Genomic DNA, 21777 nt, shown 5'->3' on the forward strand with positions numbered 1-21777 from the left:
CTGATCATCTCAGTGAAGATCCTCTCGCTCTCCTCCACTGCTGACTGTGCTGAGCTCTGTTGGTGACACAGGGAGCAGAGGACGGTAAATTACAGTTAGCCCCTTTTGAGACTCCAGAGAGTCTCATTGTACAATAGAGATGTGAGCTGATAGGAGCTATAAACAGCACAGGGCTGGGGTTTGGAGCGTCACCATGCTGGATGCCTCAGGTACTGAAACCCAGCCAGCACTGATTGGAAATGATCACTCATTAAGCTCATACACTGTCAGCTGCAGGGATTTGGCAGAGACTGGTGGCTGTATGGGGCAGGTTGGTTGTCACCATTAGGTCTCAGTTTAATAGGTGACTTTTTCGATGTTTATTTGCATTACGCTGGGTTGTGAAAAGTTGCATTTTTCTCAAATGGGCCTTTAATGGTATTTTTTTAAATAAATAAGCTACTACTGCTGCAACACTTGGTTAAACTCTGCAATCTAGCAACTTTATCCCACTGACCCAGAATAACCCAGAGCAGCATTAATTTGATTAATCCTCACAAGTCTGTAAATCCGCAATCTGTTGAATCTGAAAGAAGATTCAATATGATCACAAGCCAGCTGTTATCTTCTCCTCAGGTTCATACTCACTGTGAATGAGGCCACAGCCTCTCTCAGCTCCTGCAGCTCCTTCTCTCTCATCTGAATTCTCTGCTGAAATTCCCTCTGTGTTTCACCCATTTGTTTCTACAGATAAGAAAAAAGATGATAAAACAAGTTTGTTTCATTAGCTGAGATCACATTCATCAATCATCCTGCCCAGGATGGACACCAGCCTTGGGCCCTATGCTGCCTGGGAAAGGCTCCAGGCACTCCCCCTGACCCTGACCTGGATTACCAGATAGGAGATGGATGGATGGATGGATGAATAGAGGGATATTTGTAAACGATTTATTGACTGTAGGTAGGATAAGCTGGACATAGACCCTTTGGTCCTGTTTCCACCTGGTATTAACATGCGTCCTGGGTGATCCAATCACAAGTGGACAGCGCTAATTACCCAGGACGCATTGAAGATGCATTGAGATCCGATCACTGAAACCACATTGGGAGGTGGTCTGGGCTGCATATGGCCACATTCTTATAGCAGTGTGAAGGCGAATGTGTCCTGGGCTGCACTGCAGGACCGGCTACTCAACTGACGTCCTATTAGATTGATATCAGATCGCATGTAAGTTGATAATGGGCCACTGTGTAGTAAACTGTATTCTGAACAACAATAATGCATCTTTTCTCCTGTGATACTGAAAACTTTTAATCTGCTGGGAAGTTGGTTTAATATTGGACTGTTGTGACCCATTCATATGTAAACTGTGTCAAAGTCTGCATCGTTGATGTTCCACGCAAATTCAGAAAGGAAAATGTGTAAAATGAGATTCATTAAAGATGCTTCAGAATTTGAACAGATCATATATTTAATGTGCATGTTGGGGCGCAGCCTGGTGCAGGCAGGGAAACAAGGTGACGATGCACTTAAAAGCACAAAGACAAAGGGAATTAAGGAGACTGAACCAAACTGGAAAGACACACAATAAAAGAACAATAAGGGGTCAAAACTCACCAGGGAAAAAGTAGCTAAGAAAATGGCATGTAGACTAACAGAGGGAATGGGGCAGCTAGTGATGTTAAGCTTGACACCAAAAAAAAAAAAACGATTCACTGCATTCTGAAGCACAGCTTCAAGGTTTCCTCCGTTCCATCCTGAACATGTGACCATGGTCATCTGAAGCTTCGTTCTGTACTCAACCATGTGACTGCTTTGGAAATTGAAAATGTGGCACAATCCTCAATACCGCTTTCAAACCTGTTGTACAGCACATATTTCAGCGCACACACACTGCAGCATAAGTTTTAATCATAATAATTTATTTTCAATAATTAAACAATTTAATAATAATGATAATAATAATAATAATGATAATAATAGTGATAATAAAGGGGGCGGTGAGTGGCTCAGAGGGCTAAATATCTGTGCCCATGACTGGAAGATCGCTGGTTTGAGCCCCCGCTTCAGCAGAACAGTCATATGTCCATGGGCCCTTGAGCCCCACGACCCAGAAGGATAAGCGGTTTGGAAAATGGATGGATGAATAATGATAATTAGTCAATTATAATTGTGTCCAAGGTTCAGTTTAATTGTATGAATACATAATAAATGATAAGACTGAGCTGTCGACTGTATTATTGGGAGCAGGAAAATTCCCAGAGTCTCATTCTGCAGAAAACATGGCTGCAGTCGAGGCAGCCTGATGGAGGAGTGGGGAATACAGAATAAAGTCCGATGGCTCACACTGACGCTGCACAATATGTGATTGTCTGTGTCAGACACACAACCTGCATTGTACATGCACTGAATTTGGCTGTGAAGAAGACCATGGATCAGACACAAGGACCCGATGACATCAGATCCAAGGTAAGACAGATTCTGTGAGACCTACTTCAGAACCAGTACAACTGCGAGATAAAGGCTTTGTCAAGTCCAACAACAGATGGGCAGACCCACTCTGAGAATAATTACAGAAGTGGAAACCAACTGGAATATCACCTATTCAGTGCTGCAGTGATCACATGATCAAGGAGAGCCAGTTGGAGCTGCATTGGTTACTCTGAAGACAGAGCTTACATAGCATAATGACACTGGCCACACTGCTGGGTCCAAGATATAAACCTGCAGGTTTCTGTAGCCAATCTAATGCTCAGGCTGCTGTGAAACGCCTTACAGCAGAGTGTGTGTCCAGCATAAGATTACAGGAGGCCCAGCAGAACCCATGCACACCAACATGCATCCAGCCACCAGAACCAGAGCCTGGAGGAACTTCATCTGGTACTGCAATGCACACCAGTACTGCAACCTTTCACATTTTAATCTGAATGTTCAATTACACTGAATTTGGAGGTACAATTATTATTGCACAGTACAAAATGCATAGTGTATATAATAACTCATGCTTTGTCATTTTAGTTCCAGGTCTTCTGGACAGTGACAGGGGGAGAGCAGATGGGTCAACAGTTCAACAGCAGATGCTACTCCGGAGGTTTGGCAGTACCTCAGTGACCCAAATATACTGCGTTCTGAAGACCCTTTACAGTTTTTATGCTCTCCAGCGACCTCCGTTCCATGTTAGTAGGTGTTCTCTAAAGTGGGAGAAGTTGTGCACTCACTCAAAATGCTATTTACATATTTGACCACCTAGTATCATTAATGTTCACCATTCAGAAAAACTTCGAGTACTGAACCATTTTTCGACACACTTCCTTCGGAAAGCTTTGTTTTGCCATCACTATGGGCAACTAAGGGAAGAAAACCAGGAAAAACAACCAGGTAGAAAAACAGGCTGTAACTAAAGACAATGACCTAACATTCCACCACCAACAGACAAACAATGAATCAGCATGAAAAAGGAGGACAAGCACTTAAATGCAACAGACAACTGAACTAACGAAGAGGCAGATGTGACACATAAGACAATTAACCAGTAACAACAGTGCAGGGAAAACAGGCAACAGGTGCAGTAACTTATACTAATGAACACAAGACTAGGAAAACTCCCACAAACACTGAAAGTAAGAAACATCTGTCCATCCATCCATTTTCCAAACCGCTTATCCTACTGGGTCACGGGGGGGTCCAGAGCCTATCCCGGAAGCAATGGGCACGAGGCAGGGAACAACCTAGGATGGGGGGCCAGCCCATCGCAGGGCACATTCACACACCATTCGCGCACACATGCACTCCTATGGGCAATTTAGTAACTCCAATTAGCCTCAGCATGTCTTTGGACTGTGGGGGGAAGCCGGAGTACCTGGAGGAAACCCCACGACGACATGAGGAGAACATGCAAACTCCACACACATGTGACCCAGGCGGAGACTCGAACCCGGGTCACAGAGGTGTGAGGCAACCGTGCTAACCACTGCACCACCATGCCGCCCCTTATTGAAATATTGATCATTTTATTTATTTTTTTATATAAAAATATCAAAAATACCAGCTTGCATGCCCGTCCGCTTACCCGCTTACAAGGCGAACCTGACAACTTATTTATTTGATTTTGAGTATCATGGCGTTCCGTACCAACATCTTAGGCGGGCGCGGCCTTAAAGGGCACCGCCATCTTGAATTCTGAGGTCAGGGTTCTGTAGATTCCTCTGACTTCAGTGGCCTGTACTACTGTGGCCCTAGTGAGTTCTTCTGTACTATGAAGGGTTACTGGCTTGTCGGGGTAACTTGTCGGATTTAAGTTACCACAGTTTAAATGGACTTCATATTCGTTCACTTACATTTTTCCCAGACTACCTTAAATCCGTCAAGCTAGTAACCAAACAAGCAGGTCATGACAACTTTACCGAACCAGACTTGTTCTGAGTGTTTCATAGCAATTACACTAACATGTGTTAAGACAAAATCCATTTATTTAAAATTTACTTTTAGATAATAACAATAATTGATACTTTCACTGATCCATTTGGGGAAATTATTTTAGATAGAAAGGGGAAATTCTTTTAAATTAGCATGAAATGTATCTCCGCCTTTCCTGTAGCAGCTGAGACTGTAACATGGCCTCTGTGTTTATCCTTCACACAGAGCAGACAGATACACTGCTGGTCGGTACGGCAGTAGACCTCCAGGGGTTTGTCATGGTGGGAACAGACCTTGTCCTTCAGATGGCCGATGGCATCAATGAGCTTGTGCTGTTTTGCATGGTGGAGTTTATTGTGAAGCTGCAGGTCAGTTTCACAGTAGGAGGCCAGACACACCAGGCAGGACTTGACAGCTTTGTGTTTTCTCCCAGTACAGACATCACACTCCACATCTCCAGGTCCAGCATACTGGTCAGCAGGAGCAGCTGCTTGTAGTCCAGTCTTCTTCAGTTTCTCCACCACTTCAGCCAGCATGGTGTTTCTGTTCAGAACAGGTCTGGGTATGAAGGTCTGTCTGCACTGGGGGCAGCTGTAAACTCCAACATGATCCTCCTGATCCCAGCAGCTCTTAATGCAGCTCATACAGTAACTGTGTCCGCAGGGAATAGTCACTGGATCCTTTAGTAGATCCAGACAGACTGCACAACTGAACTCGTTTACATCCACTGCAACTCTGGCTTCTGCCATTTTACCATGAACACTGATAGGATTCAGTTTCGTTTTCTCTCACAGTCATCTGTGCGTCACAGTGGGAGGAACTTCCTGCTTCTCAGGCTGCAGCAGGTGTGGTTTTGGGCTGAGGCCAGACTGGGAACAGCAGACTGGGCAAACAGTGGAGCTGGAGTTTATAACTAAAATAGTACATTATACAAACTGTACCCACAACAGATATTTATTTAGCTTTCATGAGAATAACTGTTACTGACATTGTTGGCCGTACAGTGGATAGAAATTAGATATAAAGGTATAAGAGAGCAGATCTACTGAGAATGAATTTCTGTGTCTGTTTACTGACTACACCACCTGGGGAATTTCACCACAGGAAAAATTACTCTAAATTAAGAGCACACAAGTTCATTTACCGAATGGAGCTGGAGACGTGTTTGTACTATTAACAGTTTGTTGAAAATATAAAGCAAAGAAACAAGACAAGCGCTTTAGCATCAACGACCTTAAAAAATAAACCAGCAACCAGCCTTTGGCCACCGGCTGACTAAACCCAAGCAAGAAACAGGTGTCCGGTGAAGTTGATCAAAAGGGGGAATAGAGTCCCCTAAACTAACACACACACACACACACACACACACACACACACGCCTGAGCTCCACCACACTGATCCCCACACAAATATACTGCACACGGTGAAAGTGTGAACACCACCACCCCAGACCAATCAAATCTTAGTCAGACAGATCAATCGAGGCAGCCACTGGTATACAAACAAACGGAAAACAAAAAGAAAATACCCCAATCTAACCAAGAATCTGAGTGTTGAAATCTATGAAGAGGGCAAACAATGAGTAACAGAATACAGGCCGTCACTCTGTAGCAGTCCCAAACAGAAAGAAAGGGCGGCCTAAAGTCTGTTAAGTCGCAGAACTAGGGAATGAAACAGCTCCAAATGCAGGAAAAGGTGCGGCGATCCTTGTCCAAGGTTGCAGTGTTGATGTGCTGCCACCTTCTGGTAAAACGATGAACTGATTTTCAGATTAAGAACATGTATGGTTTTCTGGTATCAGGTGAGATCTGTTCATACTGCGAACCTATGCTTATGGGTTAGGGTTAAGCTTGAGTCTAGAGCTCAGGGTACTTCCAGGCTTGGAGGCCAAGGATAAGGTCTCTCTTTCGCTTTGGATACAATGAGCTATCCTTATATTTTTAAGATTTTTTACATTTATTTAAATCAGTCAAACAAATTACTTCCAAAGAGGACAGAATCATGTCTACACAATATACCCAATACCCCTTGGCACCATGTTAGTGTGAATGGAGTTTTCACTCCAGCCCTGAGGGATTCAGAGCAGACACAAAAGATTGTGAACCCATGTGTGATTTACAGTGAAAGGTGACTGAACACAACGCACAGCCTCTGTTATGACTCCACTGTTCACCATGGTTCAGCACCATCTATATTTCTATTATTTTTCAAGATATTTTACTTGTGGTTTTACACTTAACATGGTATCGACAGGCTTGCTCCAAAGAGATCTCATTGTATTTACACAGTGACAGTAACGCTGCCTTATCTTGCGAGAGGAAGTAGCATATGGGTGCGCTGCTAACGTTAGCATTAGCAAACCTAGCTGCCTAGCAGTGTTGGTAGTAACTCGTCAGTGTAATTCCACTACTTTTGTTTGCACCATGTATTTCAACATCGACGCGATGTTAATGTGATCACTATGCAACCTTTAGCCCACTGTTATTTACCTTGATTATGTTATTATACTGGGCAGGTCAGGCCGGGGGAGCAGGCGCTGATGTAGTGCGTTGCCGCACCAACCACACGTCCAAACTGCTGGCGATCCCGGCCGGCGACCCCCCAGGCAGACACATGGTCCAGTCCCACCCTTATTATAAATACTTTTATATGCAGTAATTGGTAATTAGTAGTTTTCAGTAACTTGCACAAGGCTGCTGACTAGTAACGTTACCTGTTGGCTGAATCCAAAATAGCTATAGTGCTACGATGCTGGATTGTTACAGGGACTGTGGTAAATGCAAATGCAGATCCCTCTATTCTGATTGGGTTAAAAATCAAATGTTTTTACTGAAATTTCATCCATTTGGTGATGTGCTCTTTATAATATGCCATGTTTTCCTAAAAGCAGATTTTTTAAAAAGAATGGCAAAATAGAGCAGCGCATCGAATTGTAATGCCTATATCTTGAAACGTAGCGTGTTGTCAGACTCTCCGATACACAGCTCTATGGTCCATACAGAGGAGATGAGGAACATGCAGTCTGCTAAGTCATGAAGTTACCTTTTGTTAGGTAGCTAAGTTTACAGGCCTTAACGCAATTAAGATGTTTTCATGTAAACAGATTAATCGGCGAGCTCATTTATAAAGGCGTCGTGTGACTGAAAAAGACGAGAAGCATTCATACATAGATTTATAGGAAGATTTTGGGATTTACAAAGAAAAACGTTTTGTGAAAAAGACAAATCTTGTGAACGAGGTTGAGAGATGCTGTTTCGACAGAATCCTGTAGAGGGCACTGTGTATGCTAAATCGAAGGCTCCAGGAATGTATTCGGCACAGTGTTGCCAACCTAGCGACTTTGTCGCTAGATTTAGCGACTTTTCAGACCCCTTGACGACTTTTTTTCAAAAAAGCGCCTAGCGACAAATCTATCGACTTTTGGACAAACCTTAGCAACTTTCCAAATGTCGCCAGTACTGTCCTGTAAGCGTGAGGTCTTGCTTTCCCGGTACAGTTACTCATCTCCCTGTGTCTGCCCTGATCAGTGAGCGCTAGCTCCGGCTTAAAAATGATTAAGCTGTAGCACATACATTTATTTCAAATACAAGTTTCACAAATATCCCTGTAATGAAAATGGTGAAATTACTCAGGCTTAATGTGATATTTCATTTGTAACACATTTGTTCTCCAAACTTCTACATTTGGCCACAAGATCTTCTTCTTCCTGCCAGGATCTTTCCTTTCCTTTGATCCTCGGTTGTTGGAATCTGCTCTGCTGCTTGGAAGTTCCCTGGGGAGTTAGTGTTGGGGGGTTCTGGTGGAATGTGACCATCGGCAGCCATGGGTTGGATATCGCTGTGGTGCTCAGCCTGGCTCTGTGCCCTTCTTCTTTCATCTACCCGGGCAGTGCCAGGTTGCCTGTGGTCGTCCCCGAGACACTTTGTCTTCCCTTGGTATCCTCTCAAGCCTCTGAGATAAGCACAATTTAAGCTCTTCACTCAGGAAGATCTTTAAAAGTTCAAACATGAATAGGCCCTAAAAATGGAGCCTGCAAGTCTTTTGGCCTTTTGTTTTCTTTACCGCAACCCTCTTGTAAGACACGTTGTCAATGTTAACTTTCATCCTCTGCAAGTATTGGAATGTATTGGAATTGGGTCCTCCCTAAGAAGGAATGGTAGTCCTTGAAGAACGGCGGTTCGTCATGCGTTGATGTTGGATTTCTGGAAAGTCATGATAAAAATTACTACTTAATAGAGCTCATGACACTAACACAAAACAGAGCAAAGAACAACAGCAAAAGAAACAGTTGTTTTAATATAAAAAAAATTGTGATGTGTCTGAGGAGCTTACATCATTTTCAATCTGGTGCAGAATCATCTTAAGTTTGGCGCCAATCTCTCCACCTTTAGTCCTGAAGATATCGATGAAACGTTGAGTGAACTTGTCCAGTTCTTGAAAGAATGTTCATGAAGGCCGCACGGGTTTTTACACATCATTAATGATAAACCATGAACTTACAACCGATCAAAATAGCTTACAAGCTGTGAATAAAACGAGTGTTCAGTAAAAATCGATTTTTGCAACGTAGCTAGTAAGCAATTGGTCGCATTCCACATAAAACTACTTCAATGTGCCTTTTTATGTATTTTCCTCTTTCCTCACAACTAGCAAATGAAAATTATATTTAAGTTTTTAATGAGTAATACAATGACACTGGGGTTTATAAACAGCTCATCACGAGCATACTTACTTCTTGTGCCACCACATCCCGAAAACGTGCTGTTCAGCCTATTCTTCTTCGTCAAAGTCGTCTCCAAACACCTGTGTTCCGTCGTATTGAGCATGCGCGAGACGAAAGTGCGTTTAAAAAATTTGAAGATTTAGAAGAGTTGTTTCGCGCTATCATGATATTTAACCGTAGGCCAGTAAGTATATCAAGCTCCGTTCATACAAATATGTTAGATTGAGAAGCAGCAGCAGCTGATTGTCTTGGCAATAAGCTTAAATCTTACTGCTTTCCCAGTTATTTTATAGCGCAAATGGGGAAAAGACCCAGAACCTATGAACAAGTGACTCCGAAATGGAGATGGAAGAAGAACCCGACATGCCTCCACGGAAGATGCGCCGTGGTACCAGGAAGCCCTGTCCGAGCCAGACGGCAAAAGACGGCACTGTGTGGGTAGAGGAGGACATTGGAAGTCGAACGCCCAGTGCATCAGCTAGACCCACAGAGTTTGCTAAGGTTTGTCATTCCCATATTACATATGATACTTATATATACCCATTATTTATATAAACCCATTTAGAGTGAGGTTCATGTAAATTTACCATTCCCTATTTGTTTATCTTCCAACAGCGTAAAATTACAAGTGTGCTCCAAAGCTTCCTCTGCCTGCTAGACGTGGGAATGCTGCAGACCATCACAGAGTGTACAGTCCATCAAGCCCGCAGAACAGAGCCGGACTGGAAGCTGGCAATTAATGAACTGATGGCATTCACTTCTATTCTGTTTGTGAGAGCGATCATGTCTCCCATTGGTGCCATTACAGATTGCTGGTCGGAAAACTTTCTGGTGCCAGTAATCAAAGAGACAATGTCGCGAGATAGATTCCTTTCAATTATGCAACACCTTCGATTTGATGACAAGGACACACGGGCAGAACAGTTGAAAACAGACAGATTTGCTGTGATCTCTGACATCTGGACACGCTTCACTAAGAACTGTGCAGAGTGTTTCACTCCAGGAGAATACATGACCATAGACGAGCAAGGTTCGTTGTCCATTCACGCAGCATCCAACCCGGACATATTTAGGATCAAGTTCTGGATGGCGACGGATTTGGAGACCAAATACGTCTGCAACGTGTCCCCTTACTTTGGAACAGACCCCAGTCGTCAGAAGGGGGAGAGGCTGGCAGAGAACGTGCTCATGAGCCTGTTGGAGCCATTTCTGGATGATGGGAGAAATGTCACAACGGACAGTTTCTTTACCTCACTGTCACTGTCAGACAGACTGTTTCAGCGCAACACGACTCTACTGGGCACAGTGAATATAGTTCGCCGTGAATTTCCTCCATCGCTGCGCATGTATTCAGTACGAGCAGTATGTACGTTCTGTACAAGGCGTGTACAGGGTGGAAAGGCAAAAGAAGATTGTTCCTGAGTCTTCTAGCCAAGGAACTCTGTTGCCGATTCATGCAGCAAAAGGCAATGGAGACAGCAGGGTTTGCTGTTGCTGTGTCTGGAACTGTACAGACAACTCAGTGCCAGGTACAAGAGAGCTGCAACAGAAACCGCAGCTGGTTTGCCTGCGTAAAGTGTCACAAAATCACCGGCGCCAAATGCAGGGACGATAGTCACTGGGTCTGCAAACGCTGTGTGGGAGACAAGAGGCAGAAAGATGATGAAGAGATGAACCTGGAACTGAGGGACTGAATTTTTTTTTTTTTTACTTTTTTTTTTCACAATTTTTTACATGAACAGCCAGAGGAGAGAACATTTAAAGCTGGAGAGATCACAGAAAAACAAAACTCACTTTTGGTTTTATAATTCAGTGATGGCCAATCAAAATGAAATGACATTATTTCATTCTGTACGTGTACGAGCATGTTATCAACCATGGACCATGACTACACTCAGCTTATGACATTTGTGTGTGTAATGAGGTGGAGCTGGAGGGTGCGATCTGGTTGGGGCATGGTAATTTCATTAACCTGGCTGCAACAATTAAGCAATCAGCACGCGTATATAGGACCCGGTTGTGGTTGCGTGTGTGACTGATTTGCAAGCGTGACGTGACTCTCCGTGCGCTAGTATCTCCTTTTCCGGAAGTTGTGGCTATATCCAACGCTGCAGGTAGGGCATCAGTGGACGGGGTCGTTTGCTTGCCGTATGGGTGGTTGTAATGTGCTTTTGGTATCTTTCTTACAGTTGCAAGGGCTTAGTAAATCTAGCAGCTTGCGGTTGCTTCCGCTTTTAAGGCTTTCCAACTTTTACCGCGTGTAATCTGCCAGGTATGTCTCGTCTCCTTTTACCAACGTTTGGGTAGTAGGGGCATACCTAATACTGTGTTTGTATTTGTAGTGGATCGCGACTTGGAGTGTCCCGGACCGATGTGAGCCAGACCATCAACGGGATACTAAGTCACTACAATTGCTGCTGTTTTGCCTGGATGTTTTGCCTGGATGTTTTGCCTGGATGTTTTGCCTGGATGTTTTGCCCGGATGTTTTATGTTTTGTTTCATGTTTTAATGGGTTTTAAGTATTAATGTTTTATTGATTGGATGTACATTGGGGGGTGTCGTTGGGAAGGCTTGGTGCTGGGCGGTGAGGACCCGTGTCGGGCGATACCGCGCTGCGTGGTCGCGTTGCTTTCTTGTAGCCCACCCCTTGGGTGGATGTACGTGCGTCCTGTACTGCGGGACCCCTTAGAGTGTTGTCTGACTGTATGCCTCCCATTCCCCTCCCGATAACAGCTGCCTGGTTTGTGTTTTCTCTTTTGCCGTGTGATTGGAGTGTTTTAAACATGATTTGATGTGTATTATTTGTGCTGTGATTTTGGTTTTTTGTAGGTGGAGATTAAACATCGCTCCACGGTTGAACGGGGTGACCCGGAAAGGATACTGGCAATATTGCGTGAGCTGTATGGTTGTTCTTATTCTCATGTATTGTTGCAGGAAGCTTTCTTTTCGAGGAAGCAACAGGATGGGGAGGGTCTGCTTGAGTTTTCATTGGCCCTAATGAGTTTGATGGGTAAGATTCAACAGGCTGCGCCACATGCGGTACCTAATGCCGAGGTAATGTTAAGAGACCAATTTATGGAGCATGTTGCTGATTGTGCACTCCGTAGAGAGTTGAAACGACTGGTTCGGTGTCAACCCTCCATGAGGTTGTTAGATGTACGGAGGGAGGCTCTTAGATGGGAACGTGAGGGTACCCCCTTTGGTGGGCGCGGTCGCAGTTCGTCCATTCCCGCTGCCTATGGTATCTCCTATGGGTTGCAAGGTCAGTCATACTCTGCCCCTAGGGTGGTAGCCTCAAATAGTGAGTTTCTAGAATTAAAGGACCTTCTGACACAGCAACAAGAGCAGATTAATTTGCTCACTCGGTCTGTATCACTTTTGCAGGCCTCTAAGCAAGTTCGCCACCCTTCTCACGGCCCTGTCATTTGTCGCCGGTGTCAGCAACCTGGTCACTTTGCACGGAATTGTGAGGGACCAAGGGTTTCTGGTCCTAGGGACCCACCCTCTTCCGGCTCGGTGTCAAGCCTTGCCCAGTCTGGTCAGCAGCCGGGAAACGAGTACCCGCCGCGTTGTTGAGCCACAGCGCGGAGGGGGTTTCTACTGGCTCTGTAGTGGAGAATGTGGGGATGGTGTCTCAGTTAATGTCATCTTGTCCGCACATCAGCGTTAATATGGGTGGGGTGGAGGTATCCTGCTTGGTGGATACTGGATCGATGGTGTCCACGATTACGGAAAGCTGTTTTAGGAGCCATTTTGAACCATGGGGGCCTGATCGATTGAAGCTGTGTCAGTGGCTGCAGCTTCGGGCTGCCAATGGCCTGGCCATTCCGTATGTTGGGTATCTGGAAATGGATGTGACCCTTTGTGGTAGGGAGATACCAGGTTGTGGTGTATTAGTGGTCAAGGACCCACCAGGGGGTGTAGTTCCCCAAGCACCTGGTGTTTTAGGGATGAACATCATTAGTAAGTGTTATCGCGACCTGTTTGGTCAGCATGGGCCGCTTTGGGTTGAACATCCGCCTGTGGTGCAGGCCCCGAGGTCAGTCCGGCAGGCTTTGCAGCAGTGTCATCAGGTTGATGCGATCCCTACTGAGTCCTGTAGGACTGTGCGTGTAAGGGGAGGCAGGGCATCTCGTGTCCCTGGGGGTGTCCTTGCATTTGTTCCGACTACCTGTTCTGGTCACATTGCGCACGGCTCTGTCTTGTTTGAGCCGCATGCGGCTGGGTTGCCCGGAGGGCTTTTGGCCCCTTCAGCTTTGGTTCAAGTGGATCGGGGAACTGCTTATATTCCAGTGGTTAACGTGGGTACGGAGGCAGTGGTGTTATATCCCCGTACCATTCTGGGGAGGCTGAGTGATGTTCTTATAACCAGTTTACCTACTGGAGTTGCTGAAGTGAGGGCGGTGGCTGGTTCGGTTACCGATCAAGTTGCCCATGCTTCCATTGAAACCCGGATCCAGGAACTTGATTTGTCAGCATTGCCTAGTTCGGAGCAGGATCAGGTAAGGGCCGTCTTGCGGAAGTTTAGCTCGGTGTTTGCTGTACATGATGGGGATTTGGGTTGCAGTAACCTCATTTCCCACGAGATTCCATTATTGGATGACATTCCGGTTCGTCAGCGTTATCGGCGATTACCTCCCTCCGAGTATGAGGTAGTGAAGGCCCATATCCAACAGCTGCTTGAGGCACAGGTCATTCGGGAGAGTTGCAGTCCCTATGCATCCCCCATCGTTCTGGTTAGGAAAAAGGATGGTAGCCCTCGGTTGTGTGTGGATTATCGGCAGCTAAATAGTAAGACCCGTAAGGATGCTTTTCCATTGCCTCGTATCGAGGAATCTTTGGATGCCCTTTCAGGTGCATGCTGGTTTTCTACCCTCGATCTAGCCAGTGGTTATAATCAAGTGCCCGTTGCGGAATCGGATAGGACCAAGACTGCCTTTTGCACGCCTTTTGGGCTTTTTGAGTGGAACCGAATGCCATTTGGGCTTTGTAACGCGCCTAGTACCTTTCAACGGTTGATGCAGCGAATCTTTGGGGATCAGCATTGTCAGGCATTGTTGCTCTACTTGGATGATGTGGTGGTCTTTTCCTCCTCTGTTGTACAGCATCTGGAACGATTGGAGTTGGTACTTGGACGGCTACAGCGGGAGGGCCTTAAAGCTAAGTTGGAGAAATGTGCTTTCTTTCAGAAGGAAGTTGGTTACTTGGGTCATGTGATTTCAAGCCAGGGTGTCTCGACAGACCCTAAAAAGGTTGAGGCTGTGGCTACGTGGAAGAGGCCTTCTAATGTTTCTGAGCTCCGCTCCTTTTTGGGGTTCACTAGCTACTATCGCCGTTTTGTGGAGGGATTTGCACAGCTGGCAGCCCCTTTGCATAAGTTAGTGGCAGAGCTAGTCGGGACAAAGTCGCGAGGCGCTTCAGGTCGTTCTCTGGCTTCTGCATGGACTGCACAGTGTGAGCTTAGCTTTGAGGGCTTAAAGAGTAGATTGGTGGGGTCACCAGTGTTGGCCTATGCCGATTTTTCTTTGCCTTTTCGATTGGAAATAGATGCAAGCTATGGGGGCCTGGGTGCTGTCCTTTCTCAAGAACAGGGTGGCCTAATTCGGCCTATTGCATATGCTAGTCGGGGCTTGAGGCCCGCGGAGCGGAACATGTCGAACTACAGCTCCATGAAACTCGAGTTTCTTGCGCTGAAGTGGGCCATGACGGAGAAATTTCGTGAGTACCTGTTGGGCGCTAAGTGCATTGTGTTTACTGATAATAACCCCCTTGCCCATCTTTCTACCGCCAAGCTGGGTGCTACAGAACAGCGGTGGGCGGCTCAACTTGCGGTGTTTGATTATGAACTGAAGTATCGGTCGGGTACTAGTAATAGAAATGCCGATGCTTTGTCGCGGCAACATCTACCGCCTAGTTCTGCCTCAGATCGTCCTGGGACGGCTGTCCCAGTTGTCGTGCAGCAGACCCCGGTACCCAGTAATTGCATCTTTGCGTCACAGGCGGTTGTTTCAGTCTTTCCGCAGTGTTCTTCGGTCGACTTGCGAGTTCAGCAAGAAGCTGACCCTGATATTTGTAGCATCCTGACCTTTTGGAATAGGAGGGAGCGTCCTACTGCTGTGGAACGGGGTCAGCTATCATCTTCAGCCTTGTTGTTGTTACGTCAGTGGGACCGTCTGGTGGAAAAGGATGGGGTGCTGTATCGGAGGATTCTCCGTCCTGATGGGGGTGAAGAGGTGTTCCAGCTGGTCTTGCCCAGGTCTTTGCAGGTGGTGGTGCTGAAACAGCTTCATCAAGATCATGGTCATCAAGGTATCGAGAGAACGAGTCAGCTAGTGCGGCAGCGGTGTTATTGGCCAGGAATGGCATCTGATATTACACGCTGGTGCCAGGAGTGTGAACGCTGCCAGGTCAGTAAAGACTCTCAGCCTGTTCCCCACAGCTACATGGGACACTTGTTGGCCTCACGACCCAATGAAATCGTAGCCTTGGATTTCACCATTTTGGAGCCAGCACGTAATGGGGTGGAGAATGTGTTGGTGATGACTGATGTCTTCAGTAAGTATACTTTGGCTATACCAACCCGGGACCAACGCGCCTCAACAGTGGCGCATGTTTTGGTGACCGAGTGGTTTTACAAATTGGGAGTCCCGGGCCATATTCATTCCGACCAGGGCCGTAATTTTGAGAGTGCGTTGATGCATCAACTCTGCATTTTGTATGGTGTTAGTAAGTCACGTACTACCCCTTATCATCCAGCGGGTAACGGTCAGTGTGAGCGTTTCAATCGTACTTTGCACAATCTTTTGCGGACACTTCCTGCGTCCCAGAAGAGGGATTGGTCAGCATGTTTACCCCAGGTGACATTTAGTTACAATACTACACCGCATCAATCTACTGGTGAGACACCATACTTTCTTATGTTTGGACAAGATCCCAAACTGCCTGTGGATTTTTTGTTGGGCAGGGTTCAAGAACCAGTGCCTGGTACAGTGAATGACTGGATAGTGGAGCATCAAGCCAGACTTCAGCTAGCTTTTGAGGGTGCCAGGGAGCGTCTGGCTATGGCCGCAGGGCGGCGTAAGGAGCGCCATGATTACCGGGTGAAGGCTGCACCGTTACAGGAGAACCAGTTAGTGTATGTACGTGATCTTGGAGTCCGGGGCCGACATAAAATCCAAGACCTCTGGAGTTCAGTGGTGCATAAGGTATTGAAAACCCCTAGGTTGGGGGGTGTGGTTTATACTGTCGCACCAGTTGATGCTCTAGAGAAGGTCAAGCATGTTCATCGGACCATGCTTAAGCCCTGTGTTGGTTGTGAAGTCGAAGGTGATCCTCAGCCTTTTCCAGCTGAAGAGGTGGCTACCTCCGAGGACTCGTTTGAGCAGGAGCTCTGGGTTCAGATCCCTGCAGTGGAGGGGAATACAGCGTCATCTGCCCCTGGGGCTGCCTGTACAGGTCTTTCCCAGTGCCCCCAGTCGTTGGCTGCAACGTTGCCTCCAGCCATGCCAATTCACTCTGGGGTAGGCGGGGAGGAATATGCCTCTTGGCATACGGGTACCCCTTCAAGACCCTCTGTAGTCACCACTCAAGTGATGGAACAGCCAAGTACCAGTGGGGTAGGGATACGAAGAACCGCCAGGACCACTGTAGGCCGACATACTAATCTTTATCATCTTCCTAGGTCGGTAGGGGGCGTGGCCTTAGGGGCTGTGAGTTCTTCCGGACCTGTGTCTCATGCGGTAGGGGCTGTGTTTAGACCTTGGCAGTAACTCGGGGTTTGGTTGTAGCTGTCCATCGTCGGGACGACGATGCAAAATCCTGGGGTAGATTGTAATGAGGTGGAGCTGGAGGGTGCGATCTGGTTGGGGCATGGTAATTTCATTAACCTGGCTGCAACAATTAAGCAATCAGCACGCGTATATAGGACCCGGTTGTGGTTGCGTGTGTGACTGATTTGCAAGCGTGACGTGACTCTCCGTGCGCTAGTATCTCCTTTTCCGGAAGTTGTGGCTATATCCAACGCTGCAGGTAGGGCATCAGTGGACGGGGTCGTTTGCTTGCCGTATGGGTGGTTGTAATGTGCTTTTGGTATCTTTCTTACAGTTGCAAGGGCTTAGTAAATCTAGCAGCTTGCGGTTGCTTCCGCTTTTAAGGCTTTCCAACTTTTACCGCGTGTAATCTGCCAGGTATGTCTCGTCTCCTTTTACCAACGTTTGGGTAGTAGGGGCATACCTAATACTGTGTTTGTATTTGTAGTGGATCGCGACTTGGAGTGTCCCGGACCGATGTGAGCCAGACCATCAACGGGATACTAAGTCACTACAATTGCTGCTGTTTTGCCTGGATGTTTTGCCTGGATGTTTTGCCTGGATGTTTTGCCTGGATGTTTTGCCCGGATGTTTTATGTTTTGTTTCATGTTTTAATGGGTTTTAAGTATTAATGTTTTATTGATTGGATGTACATTGGGGGGGTGTCGTTGGGAAGGCTTGGTGCTGGGCGGTGAGGACCCGTGTCGGGCGATACCGCGCTGCGTGGTCGCGTTGCTTTCTTGTAGCCCACCCCTTGGGTGGATGTACGTGCGTCCTGTACTGCGGGACCCCTTAGAGTGTTGTCTGACTGTATGCCTCCCATTCCCCTCCCGATAACAGCTGCCTGGTTTGTGTTTTCTCTTTTGCCGTGTGATTGGAGTGTTTTAAACATGATTTGATGTGTATTATTTGTGCTGTGATTTTGGTTTTTTGTAATTTGCTGTTTGGTTTCTTTGTGTTTTATTTTGAGTGTTAATAGCCAGCAGCCTAATAAAGGGAGTGTTTATGGTTTTCGCGTCTCCCCTATGGTGATCACGAATCTGTGTCCTTTTATATTGGAGTGGGTTTTGAACTCTGGTATTCTAATTCTCTGGGTGAAATTCCCAGAGTGGCGTAGTCGGCTTGTCCATTTCCGTATTCCCTCGCTACTTCCTCCCACAGTAACGCCGCATGTGCAAAACTACTTTCGAGACTGATGTGTTAGTATATTTTCATTCTATTCATTTCATTCTATTAGCAACTTTTCATTCTATTTTCACTCTTTTTTTATAAATAAAACACTTGTGTTTCCATATATTTTGTGACTGTGTGTCTTACATATTTGCAGGTTAGTCAGTGTGTGGGATATTTTGTATAGATATGGCAGGCTTTTGTGAAGGTTTCCATGTCACACACATTGGTCTGGGCTGCCATGGATTTGAGTTAGGAGTCTGAGTAAATAAATGCAAATGTGCCAGGGTTCACAGGTAGTTAGTGCGTTTGCACAACAAAAGCAGGAGGACAATGGAGCTGAATGCCTGCGCAAATCTGCGTAGGCTAAGTAGTTCTAGTAAATTTACGCAGATTTGCGCAGGCTTAGTAGTTCTACCATCAGAGATTGAAGCTGCTTTTGTAAAGAGATGGACAGTATTTCAATTCCATATATTTCAGCACCAGGACAACAGCCCCCCCACATTAGGGGCCCCACCAGAGGACACCGGACAGGGAGCTACCAGCCCAGCCCACCGGAAATTACAAAGCTCAGTAGTTCTAGTACTATTTGCAGCGTGTTTGCGTGCAAACAAGAGCACAAACAGCATTAGGAGCCGGACAATGTTACAAATTGCACTGTAATGTTGGCCCAAACATCCACACTAAAGAACCTTAAAACACTGTGTTGATAGTCGGTTAAAACCAGCCACAGCCTAAGGTTTAATGGAACTGAGAATGGGCTGGGATCCCTGATCTGTCGGTTCCTGTTGGTATGTTCCAGGGCCAAATCATCACTGGGAAAATAATCACTGTGATCTCTAAATACTCCCTCTCTTCATATTTGGCCACACACACCGTCCTCAAACAAAGGTAAATACTGTATGCCGCAATGATGCCGCATGTGGCACATTTAGACAGGGGTCTTTATATACCTATTATACGTAGGGGCACACATGTTGTGGCCTATATTGACTCGTCCATACGCACACCTCTTGTCACGGGAGACGGCAGCGATCGCGGGCAGAGCGGCGATCGTGCGGGCAGGAAGTAGGCAAGGCAGCGTACGGGGCAAAACGGGAGTTTAATTAGGAAGCCAGGGACCGGGAAACAGCAAACGAGTACAAACATCAATGACGGACAAAGGACTCGGGTAAGACACGGACTGAAATACACAGGACTGAGCAAATAAACTAGATACAGCTGGGTACAATCGGGAGAAAACACGTGGGTAATCAGTGGGCGTGGCACACAGGAGGAGCGGACGAGCCGGGCATGACACCTCTAACCTTGGACAGAATTAATATTTTGTATATATAATGTCATTCATTTAAAATGATAAAACAAATGCTGACTGTTTGCTGTACATTGTAGTGTTTTCAGTTTCAGCTGTCTGTGTTTCCCTTAATCCTACGTCAATGTTACTCAGAACTATTTGAACAATCTCTGCCTCTTGTAAACCTGTGCAATCGTCTCACGCTGCCATCTTTGTGCATTTTCAGTTTTTTTTATTATTTTTTTAACTGCACGGTGTTTAATACATTCTAATACTTGCAGAGGATGACATTAAACATTGACAACGTGTCTTAAAAGAGGGCTACAGTAAAGAAAACAAAAGTTTCAAGGCAGCATGAAGGTAACGCACAATCAGGGATGTGCAATTTATGAGGTATGTATTCAAAAAAAGTATTTTAACTGGAAAATTGTATTTTATAATTCATATTTCACTTGTTCATAAAATTTTTTAAAAATATTTTTTTTAAGACTTTGTTCAGTATTTTTGTACTTTGAAAATACAAGAAATACTATATTAATGATAACGTCATATGTGCAAATTATTTATACACAAGGAGGAAGCTTCATTATTCATACATTTTAATGAATGGTCATTAGAGACAGTAGCTAGTTGATCACTTGTGTTGAGCCAAAAGACCTGCATTTTTAGAACCTATTCATGTTTAAACTTTTAAAGATCTTCCTGAGTGAAGAGCTTAAATTGTGCTTATCTCAGAGGCTTGAGAGGATACCAAGGGAAGACAAAGTGTCTCGGGGACGACCACAGGCAACCTGGCACTGCCCGGGTAGATGAAAGAAGAAGGGCACAGAGCCAGGCTGAGCACCACAGCGCTATCCAGCCCATGGCTGCCGATGGTCACATTCCACCAGAACCCCCCAACACTAACTCCCAACTAACTTGGAACTTCCAAGCAGCAGAGCAGATTCCAACAACCGAGGATCAAAGGAAAGGAAAGATCCTGGCAGGAAGAAGAAGATCTTGTGGCCAAAGGTTAAAAATGTAGAAGTTTGGAGAACAAATGTGTAACTCAAATTTCAAATAAAAATATGTGCTACAGCTTAATCATTTGTTATGATTATAAATGCCGAAAACATTCCTGGAGCCTTCGATTTAGCATACACAGTGCCCTCTACAGGATCGAAACAGCATCTCTTTCAACCTCATTCACAAAAGTCTTTTTCACAAAACGTTTTTCTTTGTAAATCCCAAAATCTTCCTATAAATGTATGTATGAATGCTTCTCGTCTTTTTAAGTCACACGAAGCCTTTATAAATGAGCTCCCTGATTAATCTGTTTACATGAAAACATCTTAATTGCGTTAAGGCATGTAAACGTGGCCACCTAACAAAAGGTAACTTCGTGACTTAGCAGACTGCATGTTCCTCATCTCCTCTGTATGGACCATAGAGCTGTGTATCGGAGAGTCTGACAACACGATACAGGCATTACAATTCAGTGCGCTGCTCTATTTTGCCATTCTTTTTAGAAAATTTGCTTTTAGGAAAACATGGCATATTATAAAGAGCACATCACCAAATGGATGAAATCTGAGGTAAAACATTTGATTTTTAACCCAATCAGAATAGAGGGATCTGCATTTGCTTTTACCACAGTCCCTGTAACAATCCAGCATCGTAGCACTACAGCTATTTCGGATTCAGCCAACAGGTAACGTTACTAGTCAGCAACCTTGTGCAAGTTACTGAAAATTACTAGTTACCAATTACTGCATATAAAAGTAATTATAATAAAGGTGGGAATGGACCGTGTGTCTGCCTGGGGGGTCGCCGGCCAGGATCGCCAGCAGTTTGGACTTGTGGTTGGTGCAGCAACGCACTACATCAGCGCCTGCTCCCCCGGCCTGACCTGCCCAGTATAATAACATAATCAAGGTAAATAACAGTGGGCTAAAGGTAGTGATCACATTAACATCGCGTCGCTGTTCTAATACATGGCGCAGACATCGGGGGAATATGGAATCAAATGTTCGGTAGCGATGTTTCTGCAACACAGAGATGGTTGCCGATGGATTTTCAAGCATCACGGAGACAGTACCAATGCATGTGTGCTCTCTGGGGAGTTATATTATTTTAGTGTTTTTTTATGAATTAAGGGGCAATTTAAGATTGTTTCAAGGTTTGTAATAACATAACATTGCCCTTTAATTATGATTAATTAAGGGGCAGTTTAAGAGTATTGTAAGGTTCCTTTACTACGTAAAATTACTTAAATCTCCCCTTAATTCTAATAAAGGGATAGTTTAATATTATTATAAGGGTCCGTAAACCTTAAAAATTCATTATTTCACCCATCAATGTTTATTAATTAAGGTGGTTATTTAACACTGTTTTAAGTTTTTAAG

At 45.3% G+C, this 21777-nt stretch overlaps 2 protein-coding genes across 6 annotated transcripts in view; both read right to left on the bottom strand.

Annotated features, from left to right (window-relative positions):
- Window positions 1-5184, bottom strand: part of LOC125740020 (tripartite motif-containing protein 16-like) — a 411298-nt gene extending 406114 nt beyond the window's left edge. For 3 of the 5 annotated variants that reach the window (XM_049010696.1, XM_049010689.1, XM_049010697.1), the window contains exon 1: window positions 5158-5184. Coding sequence is in view for 2 of the 5 variants with exons in the window: in XM_049010682.1 (XP_048866639.1) it covers window positions 4660-5145 (486 nt within the window). In the remaining 3 variants the exon portion in view is untranslated. Of the gene's footprint in view, window positions 1-4659 lie in introns of all 5 variants that reach the window. The other 2 variants (XM_049010668.1, XM_049010682.1) reach the window with 2 other exon arrangements.
- Window positions 1-21777, bottom strand: part of LOC125740030 (stonustoxin subunit beta-like) — a 46486-nt gene that overhangs the window by 14813 nt on the left and 9896 nt on the right. The window lies entirely within an intron of this gene.

Source organism: Brienomyrus brachyistius, chromosome 4, assembly GCF_023856365.1.
Source record: "Brienomyrus brachyistius isolate T26 chromosome 4, BBRACH_0.4, whole genome shotgun sequence".
Classification (NCBI taxonomy): domain Eukaryota; kingdom Metazoa; phylum Chordata; class Actinopteri; order Osteoglossiformes; family Mormyridae; genus Brienomyrus; species Brienomyrus brachyistius.